The sequence below is a fragment of the Myotis brandtii genome, unplaced genomic scaffold (assembly GCF_000412655.1).
Source record: "Myotis brandtii unplaced genomic scaffold, ASM41265v1 scaffold231, whole genome shotgun sequence".
Lineage (NCBI taxonomy): Eukaryota > Metazoa > Chordata > Mammalia > Chiroptera > Vespertilionidae > Myotis > Myotis brandtii.
This window is the reverse complement of record NW_005358689.1, coordinates 1,354,975-1,370,442: the sequence shown is the minus strand read 5'-3', so window position 1 is coordinate 1,370,442 and position 15,468 is coordinate 1,354,975. Positions and strand designations below refer to the sequence as shown.

At 51.2% G+C, this 15,468-nt stretch overlaps 1 protein-coding gene across 2 annotated transcripts in view; it reads right to left on the bottom strand.

The window, feature by feature from the left end:
- The window catches only part of CNIH3 (cornichon family AMPA receptor auxiliary protein 3), a 124,837-nt gene that overhangs the window by 78,848 nt on the left and 30,521 nt on the right, over positions 1 to 15,468 (bottom strand). Inside the window, exon 4 of one of the 2 annotated variants that reach the window (XM_014539953.1) lies at positions 163 to 267. The exons of the other annotated variant lie outside the window; for it this stretch is intronic. Coding sequence (XP_014395439.1) covers positions 197 to 267 — 71 coding nt within the window. The 3' untranslated portion in view covers positions 163 to 196. The remainder of the gene's footprint in view (positions 1 to 162; positions 268 to 15,468) is intronic. 2 annotated transcript variants of the gene reach the window in all.

Here is a 15,468-nt window from a genome sequence, read left to right as displayed (position 1 = left end):
TTCCTTGAACAGGTGGGCGGTCAATAAAAGCCATCGCTCGCTATGTCAGTCAGCCCCAGGATTGACAGCAGGATCCAGCCCCCTCGTGCACCTCCCTCGGCAGCACAGGCCTCAGTGGGCAGACCTGTGCTGGGCTTGGCTTCACTCCCTCCGGGCACCTACCCGACACTCAGCGCGCCCACACACCTAGTGACACTCAAGCTTCTTTGAGCACCTGCTTCTGGTCTACACTGTGCCAGATACTGAGGAGGAGTATTGACTTCAGATCTGGTGGGAAGATAAGATACAAACATTCATAATAGAAAAAAGCAGGAGAGGTAACTGGCTAAGCTAATCTGCTGTTCCCCCATCCTGGTCTCTGACCTAGAGCACCATGTGATGTCACGCACACATCAGCTGAACCGTGTGATGTCACGCACAGCCCTATCAGCTGAACCATGTGATGTCACGCACAGCCCTATCAGCTGAACCATGTGATGTCATGCACAGCCCCATCAGCTGAACCATGTGATGTCACGCACAGCCCCATCAGCTGAACCATGTGATGTCACGCACAGCCCTATCAGCTGAACCATGTGATGTCACGCACACATCAGCTGAACCATGTGATGTCACACATAGCCCCAGCAGCTGAACCATGTGATGTCACGCACAGCCCCAGCAGCTGAAGTGGAGGATGCGAAAAACCCTGCTGAGTTCTTCAGGCATCTCATGATGCCTTAGAGACAGCTCAGGGCTCAGGGAGACCCTTCAAAACCGCCTTGAGCAGCACAGACTTCACCCCCCGGGATATGGCAGGCCTGCCCAGGGTCTCCTGAAAGCAGGCCTAGCTCCTCTGTCCTGCCCGTTCTTGACTCCTGTTTGGACTTTCTGGCTCCTTTCCTGTTACCTCTTCTTCTCAGCCTTTGGCTTCCACTTGTACTCCCAGGAATCATCTTTCTTTAATCTCATTGTTCCACCCCCTTGTTCCTCAGTCTGAATCTGAGGCTCACAGATCCTAACCTCCAAACACCACTGGTGTTGCTATAGCCCATGTATTCCTAGGTCTAATGGTGATGGCCAACAAAGCGACAGCCTTCAGCCCTCTCCCACGAGTGGAGCACGCTGCTGGCACGTATGTATGTGTCGAGCAGAACACAGCACCATCCTGTGACATGCAGGCATCGATGGCCTGACCCAGCTGGCGACTCACAATGACATACACTGACTGTGGAAGGTCGGGTGTCCTTCACTTGGGAGGGACGGTACTTAGCACCCAGCAGCGTGTTAGTAATGTGCTGTAGTACAACTCCTCTAAGACAGCGGTCGCCAACTGGTGGTCCACGGACCACTGGTGATCCATGAGGTCCGAATGGTTGGCGACCACTGCTCTAAGGCCTTGGACGCCAAACCAGAGAAACAAAAGAACGTATTCAACTGGGTCTTCCCTTTACAGTGTTAATTCCTGAAAGTCAGGCATTTCAGTAAAAGCTACTGTCCTCTCACTTAGTTAAGGAAAGCTGCAGAGAAGCAAACATACCCAAAGCATATGGAAGTGTTTATGCATTCCCCATAGCTGATCGTGACTATAGGATTCTTAGTTGCAAGTCTCAGAAACCCAACTCACGTGTTCTCAAGCAAAATGTAAGATCTTTTCGGCTCATGCCACTAACAGGTACAGGAGTGTAATTGTCATCAGTGCTTGGATGAACACATCAGGCTGGGTCTCGCTCCATCTCCTGCCCTGATTTCATCTTAATTAGCTACATGTAGGCAGATACTTCCCAGGCAATGCTAAGACTGGGGTTCCCAGTGGCTCCCAGCTTATACCCTATCACCTTAACAACACCAGGGAAAAGGGAGCTTCTCTCTCCCAGGAGATCCTCAAAAGTTCAGAACTGAGATCTCACGGCTTGGGCCCTCAGTTCCTTGCCTCTCTCTGAATCAACCACTGTGGCCATGGGAAGCGGGTAAGCCACACGGTCATAGGGTTGGAAAGGAGCTGGTTCTCCAAAGGAAAATCAGGGTGCTAGTATCCTAAGAAGAGAAATGGATACTTGAAGGCAAAAATAATAAATGTATGACCCACCCCTCATCCTCTCGTTATCTACACACCCTGCCTTCCATTCAATAATCTCTCTTAGTTCTGACATGATGGAACTAAGCCACATACATGCAAAAATTAAATCACTCCCTCTCCGGTCATAGACAACCTGAAACTATGTTCTGTTTTTGTATCTAGCTCCAAGACCAGGGTCTCTGGGTCATGGAGATTCCTCTCTATGAGGTCTCGATGGTGTCACAGTTTGACACCCATCAGACTAACTGATAGATGTAAGCACTCCCAACATATACAACAGTGCTCTTGTGTGCAAGAGTGCCAAGAGGATGACACAGTAGAATTTCCCGGCTGGAAATGAAAGGAGGAAACAGCATAGGATGTCGGCAGTCCTCTGCCTATTTTGCGTTCCGTTGGACAAGAACAACAGGGACTCGTGCCCTAGCAGTGAGTGAGCGCCTTCACCACCTGTCTGACTACCTGGTTCTGCTCTTTAAGAGGGTCCCCTCTGCCACATCTGCGGAGGGAGGCTGGGAGGACCCTTCAGTGACCCACTTCCAGGGGGTGCAGGTTCGAGAATCGGGGCCCTCTGTAGGCGCAGCCAGGCTTGAGAGTCACAATTCTTCAAGCCCGAGGGATAAGCCTCCCGTTGACATTCTCAGGTTAGCATGTCAGAACTGAAGTAAATGAGCAAACACACAACATTGTCGTTCATGTTCACTGCAATGAGCTAGCACAGCAGAAGCAAAACTCCACGTTCCCAAGACGGGCACTTGCATTAGCAAGACCAGATACAGAACAGCTGGGCAGCGGAGGGTTTATGTGGGAGAAAACACAGCAGGAATCCAACGGCTCCAGAAAAACTCGAACCCATGCCCTAACCAGTTTGGCTCAGTGGATAGAGCGTCAGCCTGCGGACTGAAGGGCCCCAGGTTCGATTCCGGTCAAGGGCATGTACCTTGGTTGCGGGCACATCCCCAGGAGGGGGTGTGCAAGAGGCAGCTGATCAATGTTTCTCACTTTCTATCCCTCTCCCTTCCTCTCTGTAAAAAATCAATAAAATATATTTAAAACAAACAAACAAACAAAAAAAAACTCGAACCCCTTCGTTTAGAGGAAATGCGTCACAGACTCAACGTACTTCAAACGTAACCTTGGCCTCAGTCCTAAATCACGACAGCACAGCATCAGGGGGGAAACAGAAGCCCTGACCTGTCCATACACACTCCATTTTCCACCCCAACGAGAGGAAGTATACTCAACCACAAACCAAACCCTAGCGCTGGAAAGAAGGAAACGTGAGGAAGGGATGAAGCGCATTAAAGTATAATGTGAAGTTGAAAGGAAGGGAGGGAGGGGAGGAGGGAGGGAAGGAGGAAGGGATGGCAGAGAAGAAGGGAGGGAGGGAAGAAAAGAGGAAGGGAGGGAGGGAGGAGAAAGATTTTGCATGTAGCCCAGAATATTCCTTTTTTGTTTTGTATCATTACAAAAATAGAACTTGCCAGCCGGGATCCGAGCATGGATGATGCTGTTTGACACCATGCTCCTGCAGTGAGGGCCATGGCAGGAGTGCCAACAGCGAGCTGGGGTGAACTCTGTGGCCCCCCCCCCCCGTGCCGGGAGCTCTCTCCCAGCAGGGCTTGTCCCCTACTTGGCCAGCCCCCGTGCAAAGGTGCTAGGGGGCCTCCTAACCTCCCTCCCTTCTCTCCAAAGTGCAGTTCTAGTATTTTTCACACTGATCTTTCTGTGCCAGCCTCAAGTGAAAACTATACAGGGTGAAGAATACTTGTCATGGGGGTGTAATTCAATAACGTTCCTTCTTAGTGAGAATCCTGGGTGTAATGCAGCCTGTTTTCCCACCTTAAATCCTCGCCCTAGACCTCCTCAGTTTTGGGTTGTTATAAATCTCACCCTCTGGGGTTTGTCATCTGCTCAGAGTCCTTTTTGCAGGACAGGGGTAAAGAGAGGCTCATGGCCTATCAGAGATTAAAGAGGCCCCATCAAAGACCCTGAATAAGAAACCAGTAGCCCTGGCCGGCATGGCTCAGTGGATAGGGCGTCAGCCTGCGGACTGGGGGGTCCCGGGTTCGGTTCCAGCCAAGGGCACATGCCTGGATTGCGGGCTCGGTCCCCAGTGGGGGGCGTGCAGGAGGCAGCCGATCGGTGGTTCTCTCTCATCATTGATGTTTCTATCTCTCTCTCCTCCCTTCCTCTCTGAAATCAATAAAGAAATATATTTAAAAAAAAAAAAAGAAACCAGGAAACCTCACCCAGTCCTTCCTCTGTGCAATAAATACGTCAGCAGTATTCTCCCACCCTAAGTGGCACACGGAAATCCTAGGAGAAGCTAAATAGCAATAATAACAGTAATCAGTAGTAGTACAGCAGTAGCATCATGGTCATACTCGGTAATAACAATACCGCTAATAACAAGGTTGCTTCGCTCTCCTCACCTAAACCACCGTCAACAAAATGAGTGATTAATTTCAGTAAATTACACGCTCGTCCCTTGTATCTCCACATCCAGAGTCCGCTGGGTCATATAATACTGATCACTGCAATAACCGCCGTTGATCAAGCGCTTCCTATATTCAGATGCTGAGCTAAAGTGTCACCAGCTCCATCTCCTTTCATCTTCAAAACAAGCCAAGGGTGGGTATCACCGCCTCCTTTTGCAAGGGATGAAACCGAGGCTGATTTGCATGTCAAAGTTGGAGAGGTGGGATGTAAATGATGTAGATTAGCTGACCTCGGTCTAGTGCCCAGCTCTGAAACTATGATTATTCTTACCTCAAACATATGTAAACTAAAATATCATAAAGCCTTTATAGCAAATAACAGGACTTAGACAAGTATGTTTCAATTCCGGTCTTGCCCCATGTCTTTGTCCATTCAGGCTCCTGTCACGAAACCACCAGAGACCCGGTGGCTCGGACAACAAACGCTCATCTCTCAGAGTTCTGGAGGGAGGCTGGCGGGTCCCAGACCCAGGTGCCGGCAGATTCCGTGTCTGGTGAGGGCCTTGCGTTCTTACCGCTGGGTCCTCAGATGCAGAGGGGCAAGGAGCTCTCCCCAGTCCCACTGATGAGGGCTCCTCCCTCATGACCTGATCACCTGCCAAAGGCCCCCCTCCTAGTACCACCACATGGGGTGTGGTTACAGCTCCTGACTTAGGATGAATAAATGCACCCGGCCGGTGTGGCTCAGAGGTCGAGCATCCACCCATGAACCAGGAGGTCACAGTTCCATTCCCGGTCAGGGCACATGCCCGGTAGCAGGCTCTGTCCCCAGTGAGGGGCGTACAGGAGGGAGCTGATCAATGACTCTCTCTCATCATTGACGTTTCTCTCTCTCCCTCTCCCTTCCTCTCTGAAATCAATAAAAACGTATTTTTTAAAAACAAAAAAAGGTGGACAGATACAAATCAAAGGATGAAGAGGTGGCTCTGTGTGTGGTGACAGCTTCGGCTGCTGGAGGCAGAGCCCTGAGCGCTGAGCCCTCGCAGGCCCCTCCGGGGCTTCCTGCAATCTCCGGGCAGCTTTCTGCTTCTTCTTCAGAAGAGTACAGGGAGGAGGGGAGCCTGAGGGGTGCAGGAGGCGGGCACTGGCTCCTTCGTTGTTTTCACAAAGAACAGTCTCTGCGGTGCCTCCGTGGCATCGAACTGCTGTGGAAAGAAACGGCCCAATCCCAGGAAAGAGCGATGAGCAAACAGACTCACAAACAAAGCCTGAGTCTGAGGGCCTGGCGCTCACCCAGGTTCCGTCTCCCGGAGAACTGTGCGGGTTTGGTGCCCCCTGCTGTCCCTTTCCTGCCTGTCCCTGTGCTCATGTGGCAGGTCCTGTGTTCCCTGTGTTGTTTCCCATGTTCCCCACACCCTGTGTTTCATGTGTCCTGTATCTGTGTCCCATGTTCTGTATCCCCTTTGTCCTGTGTCCCTGTGTCCTGTGTTCCCTCTGCCCTGCCCCGTGTCCCTGTGTTCTGTGTCTGTGTCCTCTGTGTCCTGTGTGCCCTGTGTCCTGTGTGCCCTGTGTCCTGCGTTTCCCATGTTCTGCCAGCGGTGGACATCCCGACCACGGTGGGCCGGTAGGACCACTGCAAAATGAGCATTAGACCGTGGAGAGGACACAGAGCATTAAACTGTTTCAAATACGCACCTGAAACATCAACACGGTCAAACCCACGCTGTTAACAAAATCAAGTGCAGGGAGGTGGCTCTGCACCCCCACCACCACCATCATGTTGAGTCACTGTGCGGCCTGAAGAGATGACAGCAGAGCCTGGCCAGTGTCCTCAGCTGGCTGCCCCAGAGTCACCGGGGTGCCCTGAATATCGCTCCTCCTGTGCCGGCCCTGCTGGCTCTGCACTGGGGCTGGAGCAGGGTGGGGCCACGGACACGGGGACACAGGGCAACCGTTTCTTCAGGAAACAGGTGATAGGCTTCTACACTTAGTGAGGAGGTGTGTAAACAATACAAAGGCTAGTTAATACAGGCTACAGGCAAGACCCTTGCTCTCAAAGAGAAAAAAAGAGGAGATGATCAACATAAATGGCTAAATACATTAGTTCCCACTTGCTAAGACAGCCACTTTGCCACGGTCTCCGAGTTAACAACGCTGTGGACGGATCACCGTCCGGCTACACATGGGGAAGTCCAGGGCACAGGCCAAAGTGGCCGAGGCCGGCCTCCAACCCTGGCCCTCCCGACTCCACGCCCCACGCTCTGCCACTCGCATCCTCCTATGGCTCGGTTCTGTTATATACGGGGAGAAACCACAGCCACCCACGCGGGCACACGCAGGCACACATTCACGGGCAGGAAGGGCGTATGTCCACAGCAGTGTCACCTCTGGAGTTAGAGGAAAACAAATGGGTGGGATGGGGGATACACAAATGTTTTACTACTTTTATTTTAAAAACAAACAAGGCTTAAAACCCACGGATAACTCAAGGTGTGCTGTTACATAAAAGTATTTGAAAGGTTAATAAAAACCATTCATTGCAAAACAATAAGTCAATATTTGTTTGTTCCATGCTGGGTACGTGGCTGCTATTTATATCGGCGCAGCTCCCTATTTTTAAAATTTTTTCTTAAAGAATATTTTGAAAGAAGAAGAAAAGAAACTGGAAGGAAATGAGTAGCCTCCAGGAGCCTGAATGTGAAATCATGAAAACCACTCTGCCCACTTAGCAACCAAACCACACAGGGGCTTGACTGCAAAACCGCAGGTTCAGTCCGAGTGGGGAAGATCCAGCGATTTCCCCAGCGGCTGGCGTCTGGGGACCTCTGAGCACTTGGCAGATGCAAATTAATTGCACCCCCTGTCACCGTCTGAGAGAGGGCGGCGGATGTTACAGATTGCTAAGTAGGGCCTGGGGAGAATGAAGTGTCTTGTCTAACATCGCACCATGAGTTACAGACTGAACTGGGACGAGAGACTTAGAAACTTGACCGGCAGCCCTGTGGCCTCACCGCTGTGATAGAGACGAAACCTGGAGCGTCAGCCGGCCCCATGCAGTTCCTGGACTATCACAGCGCGCCCTGACTTTAAGGAGCGGCCCCGACCGAGAGGTCAGCCTCCCCTTCCGCACATTGAGCCTCCCCTGAAAATACCCGTCCACACTAAATAGAGAGCTTTTTCAGGGACAGCCCAAACCACATCCTCTGGTTTCCCTGCACGTATCCGCCAGGCTTTTTAAAGCGCTGGGCCTATGGGCCTTCCCCTTCTCCTTCTCCCAGCAGACGGAGCCTGGGGACAGGGAAACTTCTGGTTGTCAATCCTGGCATCTATTTCCTCTTCCAGTTCCTCTGCCTTCCTACCTGGTTCCACAGCACCAGGACACTAGGAAGGTCAGTCCTTGTCATCTCACGCCTCATCCTTTTATACATCTGGCTTTAATGAGCATTGATTTCAGAGAGGAAAGGAGAGGGAGAGAGAGACAGAAACATCAATGATGAGAGAGAATCATTGATCGCTGCCTCCTACACACCCCCTACTGGGAGCCCAGCCGGTGTGGCTCAGTGGTTGAGCAACGACCTATGAACCAGGTCAGGGTACATCCCCAGTTGGGGGCGTGCAGGAGGCAGCTGCTCAATTATTCTCTCTCATCATTGATGTTTCTGTCTCTCTCTCCCTCTCCCTTCCTCTCTCAGAAAGCAATAAAAACATATTTTTTTTAAATAAAAAATAAATTAGTGGGAGAAGCTGGGTGGCAGAGTTGGGCCATGTGTTAAAGGATGTTGCATTAAGAGTATACAGTCATTTGTGCATGTGATACTGTCAGCAATGGGGAGTCACTGAAGTTGTATGGGAGGAGAGTGATTTGGTCAGAGCTCTGCTTCGGAAAACTAAACTGGCAAAGATGTGTGGAATGGGTTAGAGCAGGAAAGAACTGGACGTGAGGTCAGAAAGCTCCAGCAATCTGTTATCCTGAAGATTTCCTACAGAGAGGGCCACTGATGGTCCATGGCCCCATTCTACAGAGTGCCAGCTAAGTCACTAACCATTACATTGAAAATCACATCTCAGGAATCCCAATGAAGACAGACACAAATACAGCGTAAGATCCAACTGGTTTGTTCCAATATTTGCTTTTGCTGGGAAAGCCCGCTCCTTGCAATGCCAAGAGCATTTACAGCTCTCGCGAGCCTGAGCCCGCGCCATGCCCTAAGTCTGAACAGGCCCGCATCTGGCTTTAATGAGCATCGGCTAAGAAGAAACCTATCTGGAGAATTGGAAAGGAAGGAAAAGCTGGTGTTTAGGGGGAAAGCGGGGGAGAATGTGTTTTATCTCAAACCATCTAGCTCCTATTTTATAACACTCTCCATTGCCAAACGCATTTCAGGCCTGGAGTCCCACAGTGCCTCCATATAACAGAAAATGGGGACCTAAATGGAAATGCCTCTTGTCTGGTGTAGCGGATGGCCCTCTCCTGATAGGCAGATGGGCTGTGCAGGGAGAAAAGCCTGGAGAACAGTGAGGACTTGTCCAGGAATGCCTAACCCCTCGCACGGGGGCATCAGGCATGTATAGCAGGTCCTCGAATTACGCTGCTTCGTTCGGCATCACTTGGTTATAACATTGATACGATGTCATGGGAACGTAACTCTCGTTTATATCAATTAGCTTTAATGAGCATTGATTTCAGAGAGGAAAGGAGAGGGAGAGAGAGATAGAAACATCAATGATGAGAGAGAATCATTGATCGCTGCCTCCTACACACCCCCTACTGGCTTCGATAGACATCATTTCGCTTAACGTTGCAGAACCTATTGACGACCTTCCGTAAGGGCTTGCTGTATGTAAAATTAAACAGCATTCCTGAGTGGGGAGGGCCTTGTTCATCTTCATACAGCCACAGTGCACTGCACATGGCAAATGTCTAAAGGTGACTGCATATATCATCAGTTTAATAAGTCTCAACTCTTTTTTGTTTTTTTAATATATTTTTATTGATTTCAGAGAGGAAGGAAGAGGGAGCGAGAGATAGAAACATCAATGATGAGAGAGAATCACTGATGGGCTGCCTCCTGCACGCCCCCCACTGGGGACAGAGCCCATTACCCGGGCATGTACTCTGACCGGGAATCAAACCACAACCTCCTGGTTCATGGGTCGATGCTCAAGCACTGAGCCACGCCGGCCGGGCAGAAGTCTCAACTCTTACAGTACAAACGTAAACTGGTCTTTCGTACTAGTAAGCCCACGAGGTTTCCATGTTCAGTAAAAATCCAACCGGGAAACGGGGCACCAGAGACTCCCATCTCGTAGACACAGTTGGTAACAAAGTGGGGGGTGCGGGGGAGGAATTTGGGAGTTTAGAATGTGTTATACTCAGAGCCTTTTGGTTTAACTACAGGCCCTCGTTGACAAATCAGGCTGCAGTATGGAGAGAAAAACCAGAGCAAGTTCAAATGCATATGCATATCTGCCAGACACTGATATAGAATGTATTATATGCCACCGCTATTTTAATCACTTTTAAATTATTAATGCGTTGAATTTAATCCTCATAACAAACCCAGAAGACATACTATTATTACCCTCACTTACAAATGAGAAAACTGAAGCATCACATATACTATACTTAGCCTGCCCACAGTCACCCAGTCGGCCTGGACCCAAGTTCTGTCTTAACAGTAACACCTGGCCTCTTCCATGCCTCCTTTCAGGGTTGCTACAACAACTTTCTACTTGATTTATTCTGTCTAGGATGATAAATACTTGGTACAATTTGAGAAATTGGGGCATCCCTTGTTGCAGGAATAAAAGTAGTTGTTGAGATTTAAAATGTGATCATTTTCTCCCAGCCCCATGCTAGGCACAGTCTGATTGCTTAATACATGTCAAATTCCAGTGTAGACAAGGGCTTGATATAAAAACACCTCCCAAGGGTGGCTGCCAGACATGGCTTGCTGGCTCCCCTTCGACCTTGCACCACCCTGAAGGGCGACATCGGGTTTAACTTCAGGGAAGGCCTGGGAAGAAGGGACGAGGCAATTCGTTCTTCCGAGACACAAATGCCCAAGGAGTAACGCGGACCACAGCGCAGAGCGCCCAGCAGCAGAGCCCACGGTTGAGCAGATCCTTGGCTCCTGGGCCAGGAGGAGGGAGTTTCAGAGCAGAGTCCACATGCCTGGCCGGGACGGAATGTGCTAGAATCAGACCTCTGCCTGAGTGTCCACATCCCACTGCTCTTGGACAAAAGGAGCGGCTGTGTGTGGAGGCAGCGCATGTGTGTGTGATGAGTGAGGATGTGGCCCGTCCTGGTGACTCACACCAACGGCACTTCAGCGCTGAGTTTCCGGTTGTGCTTACCACCCAGCTGCCTCTGTCACAAAGAAATCTCCTTCCCAAGAGAGTGGCCAGCCCCTAAAGCAGGGGTCCTCAAACTACGGCCCGCGGGCCACGTGCAAATACAAATATTGTATTTGTTCCTGTTTTTTTTGTTTTGTTTTGTGTGTTTTTTTAAATATATTTTATTGATTTTTTACAGAGAATAAGGGAGAGGGATAGAGAGTTAGAAACATCGATGAGAGAGATCGATCAGCTGCCTCCTGCACCCCCCCTACTGGGGATGTGCCCGCAACCAAGGTACATGCCCTTGACCAGAATCGAACCCGGGACCCTCCAGTCTGCAGGCCAACACTCTATCCACTGAGCCAAACCGGTTCAGCGCGTTTTGTTTTTTTACTTCAAAATAAGATATGTGCAGTGTGCATAGGAATTTGTTCATCGTTTTTTGTTAAACTATAGTCCGGCCCTCCAACGGTCTGAGGGACAGTGAACTGGCCCCCTGTTTAAAAAGTGTGAGGACCCCTGCCCTAAAGATTCGTTCCCAAAGGGTCACCAGAGGTGAAAATCCTATACCCCTTCAAATAAGGAGAATGCCTGTGGACCTTGGGCACCAAAATCCTTCCAACCGGGGGCAGGACGGACAGTGCCCTTTCAAAGGGGCAAACAAGATTGAAGCCAATCATTTCAAGAGAAAGAACCAAACTCAGGGCAAGGGGTCACCGGGACCAAAGTCCCGACTTCAGTGACAGCTCTGGCCCGTTCCAAGCACTCCGCACCTCCGGGTTCCCACGATCGATGGCGCTTTACCCATTTTGTGGAACGCCAAGAGACTGTGCGGTGGTGTCAGTAAAACCAGTAGGTCATGTTAAAGTTTGGACTCTGTTCTGCAAGGACAGCGTGACTGGAAAGAAAGGCACTGACAATACAGAGAACACGAAGGAGACCTTGGAGCCAGACAGACCTGCGTTGGATTCCGAGCCCTGGCTGCTGTGCCATCCGGGCCAAGTTACTCAATCCTCTGAACCCTGGTCTGCTCGCTGGTGAGATGGGGCAATTACACCTGCCCTAGGGACCCGATGCTGTTGTGAAAGTAAAATGAGAGCGCACATCGAGGTGCCCAGCACTCTGCCACGCACACAGATGTCTCCCTTCCCTGTAAAGGTGCAGGAAGACAATATGCCACCACTGCACAGTGGCACCAGTCTGCAAATGGACAGGTGAGCCAACCAAAATGGGGACAAGGAATCCAGGATAGTTACTGGGTACCCGATGTGTGGGCACCACAATTCATAATCAGGTGAGAAAACAGAACACGTGGCCTGCTTTCAAGGCGCTTACATGCAAACAGGGAGGCAACATGTCCATGGTAGACATGGCAGCTGCATGCAAGGCCTAACGAATCCCACTGAGACCTTACAATGCGCTCTCATCTGATCCTCTTAACAACCCAATGAAGCAGTTACTGTTATTCCCATTTTCCAGATGAGAAAACTGAGGCTTAGGGAGGTTCAGTTACTTACCCAAGGCCACAGAGCTCATATGTGGGCTTTGAACTCAAGCAATCTGAGTCTTTAAACACTGGCAGGGGAGGACGAGGTCCAACGACGTGTTGGGGGAACTTGGAGGAAGATGAAGGTGGAACTGGACTAGGGCACAGACTTGGAGGACGGAGCTCTAAAGAAACATGGGATCTGGCCTGGGGAGGGGAGCAGAGAGGAAGCAGAGCCAGGAAACCAGAGGAGAAGCCTCCCGCTCAAGGGGAGGAAACCACACCAGGACGGGGAAGCTTTCTTAGGGGGGAAGGACGCTCGAAGGGGAACCCTTCACAAACTGCTTGGAGCCCAGACTTGAAACCAGAATGTCAGCCTGCATAAGAACAACGTCCCACATTTTTGAAGACACGCCAGAGTTTACAAAATGCTTACACATGAATTTCTCACTCGGTGATGATGAGAGGTAGCATTTATTGAGGAACATGCGATCCACCAGGCACTGAACTAAGCTCACCGCAGCCGCTAGTACTGCCCTCCTAGGTGAGAAAGCAGAGGCCAAGGTCAGCTAACCCACGGCAAGGGCGGGGTCCAAACCCAGCTCTAACCCTGCAAGGCTTCGATCAACCATACAGTCCTCCAAACAGCCTCGTTAGTAAGCAGGCCAAGTATTCATACCATTCTTCAGATGAAGAAACTGAGTCTCAAGGAGACCAAGAAACTTCAGCAAGTTCATCTCCACTAAGAACTAAACCCGGTTTTGTGACACCTACTCCTCAACTCCCCCTCCGCCCACCCCCAACCAGGCCAGGCCCCAGGACCCTCCCCTCCTTCCTATGACCCTGCTGTAACATGAGACACCTCTTAAAGGAGGGAGCGTCTGCACCCCTTCCCAGGACCGAGGGGTTTCTGGGGGCTCCCCAGCCCCACCCTCCTGGAGCCGGTCGCTGTGGCTGTGGCTGCGGCCAGGCCGCCTGTTTGTGCCTGCTGGGCTGGGCCTGCTGTTTCACAGTAGCTGGCACTCCCACCGAGGCCTCTGCCAGGGGCTGGGTCGGCTTTCCTGTCTATCTCCTGGGCAGCAGCTGTGTTTTCAACAGGAGAGTCCCCTGCTCCTTCTCCCGGGGGGAGGACCTACTCCAGCTCCCCTACACGCTCAGGGTTGTGCGAGGATAAGATAGGAGGGTGGACCCACCCCTGCAGTGGGTGGGCACGAGGGTGCCGAGCTGGGGCCCTCGACGGGAGCACCTCCCCACACAGGCTCCCCGGAGGCCGGAGTCTGTGCCCCTTTGGGGCCCAGGAGGCCCGGGCTTCGAGCCTCAGCACCAGCAGACCCTCCGGGCCTCCGGGCAGCGACAGCCTTCCCACTATGGGGACCTGAGACTCCAGGAAAAAGAAAAGGAAAAAGAGGAGGGAGACAGAGACAGCGGGATGAAGAAAGAGAGAAACATGGAAGACAGACAGAAAGGAATTAAGGGCCGAAGACCAACACAGGAGAAAGTGCTGCCAGTCCTGGCTTTCAAACAAGCTAGAACCCGCACCTCAGACCTGCTGGAGTATCAACTGCATTGATACAAAATTAAACTGTATACACAACTGAGCGCATTAGGGACTAAATCGTGTACTTACTGGCTTTCCCTACAAAATAAAGACCGTCTTCTTTCATATTCTCCTCCCAAAAGGGTGGTAACTTGATCCTTGCCAAAGCTTCCTAGGTTCCCACACCTGGACTCTCTCAGGACAGCTGTGTGCCTTAGAACAGATGTGTACCCCCCCCCCCCCGGCCTTCTGAGGTGGGCACCCAGCCTGTCCTCCCCTCTCCTCCCCTCCCCGCATCCTCCAGTTCCCTCCCCTTCGCCTTGGCCCTCCCGTGATCTGTAACTCACAGACTTTCTCCCTCCACCTCACCCTCCCTCCACCTTTTCGGTCTCTCTGGCTCTGTTCCTGGCCATCCACATGGTTTTTTGATGCACCCCTCCCTTTCAGGGTTAGGGAAGGGATAAAAAGCTTTCCTTTCTGTTTGCCAGTGTTTAAATTGCTTCTGAAAACACCCCAGGGTATAGACTATGAAAAGGGGACAGTCTTTTTCAACGGATGGTCCATGAAGAACGCAGCAGGCAATGCCGGCAGGGGGCTCCGGAATTACTGGCCCCATTCCCTTGGCTCACTTCTCCCCTAACTCTTGGTGGTAGAAGAGAAACCCCGACATGTGCCCTGACTGATCATTGAACTGTGACCTCCTGGTTCATAGGTCAATGCTCAACCACTGAGCCACGCCAGCCAGGCAGCTGTTAAGCTTGTTGGTGTTGGAGAAATGACCAGAAGTCATGGAGAGCAGAACCAGTGGGCACGTGGAAGGCCATAGGAGCTGTTGAAACTAGAATAGGTCGGAGGGTGAAATCAGGAGGGCTTTCTGTGCCCCGGGCTAAGGTGCTGCACTATGGGGGCCGTGCAGCACCCACTGACAACAGTACAACAGGGGAGGTGACGTGATTGAATCTGTTGTAGGGAGTTAATTCCGATGGCAGGGTAAACGACAGCCGGGAGGGAAGAGAGATTAGAAGCAAAAAGTGTGATTAGTAATGAGTATGGGAAAGGATGTGTTATCAAATCTCCCCAGAGGTCCACATGGCTGGGAGTGGGGAGGGGTAGGCGAGCAAACACGCTCCTATGGCCTCTCTCTTATCAGAGCCAAAGGCCTTGCCTGGGCCCTTACGAACTCAGAGCGTCCAAACCCCAATCCTGCAGAACCTCAGAAGGCTATCCAGCTGTCTTAGAAGTTTCAAAAATAGGACATTTTTTCCATCTAAAGGCTAATTTTAACGTACTTACATTTTTTAAACAATCCTTTTAAAGGGTGGGGGAAAGGATACACCCCAAAACAACAAGCTATCGCAAGGTGTCTCCACCCCCAAAAGTTGGTGAATCACTGATCTGGATCGTGATGCGCCAGCTCCCCTCCTGGGGGAGCTCCTCCAGCAATGGGTTCCCAGCCCCTGGGCAGCTCCGGTGCTAGAGCCTCCTGGAGCCTTGGACAGTCAGGGGCCTAGAGCTCACAGGGCTCCAGCCCTCACCTCCCTGAGAAAATGTAAGTCTCCTGGAACAGCGTGTCAGCACCTCGTTTTCTTACGCATCCTGAGAAAGCGCT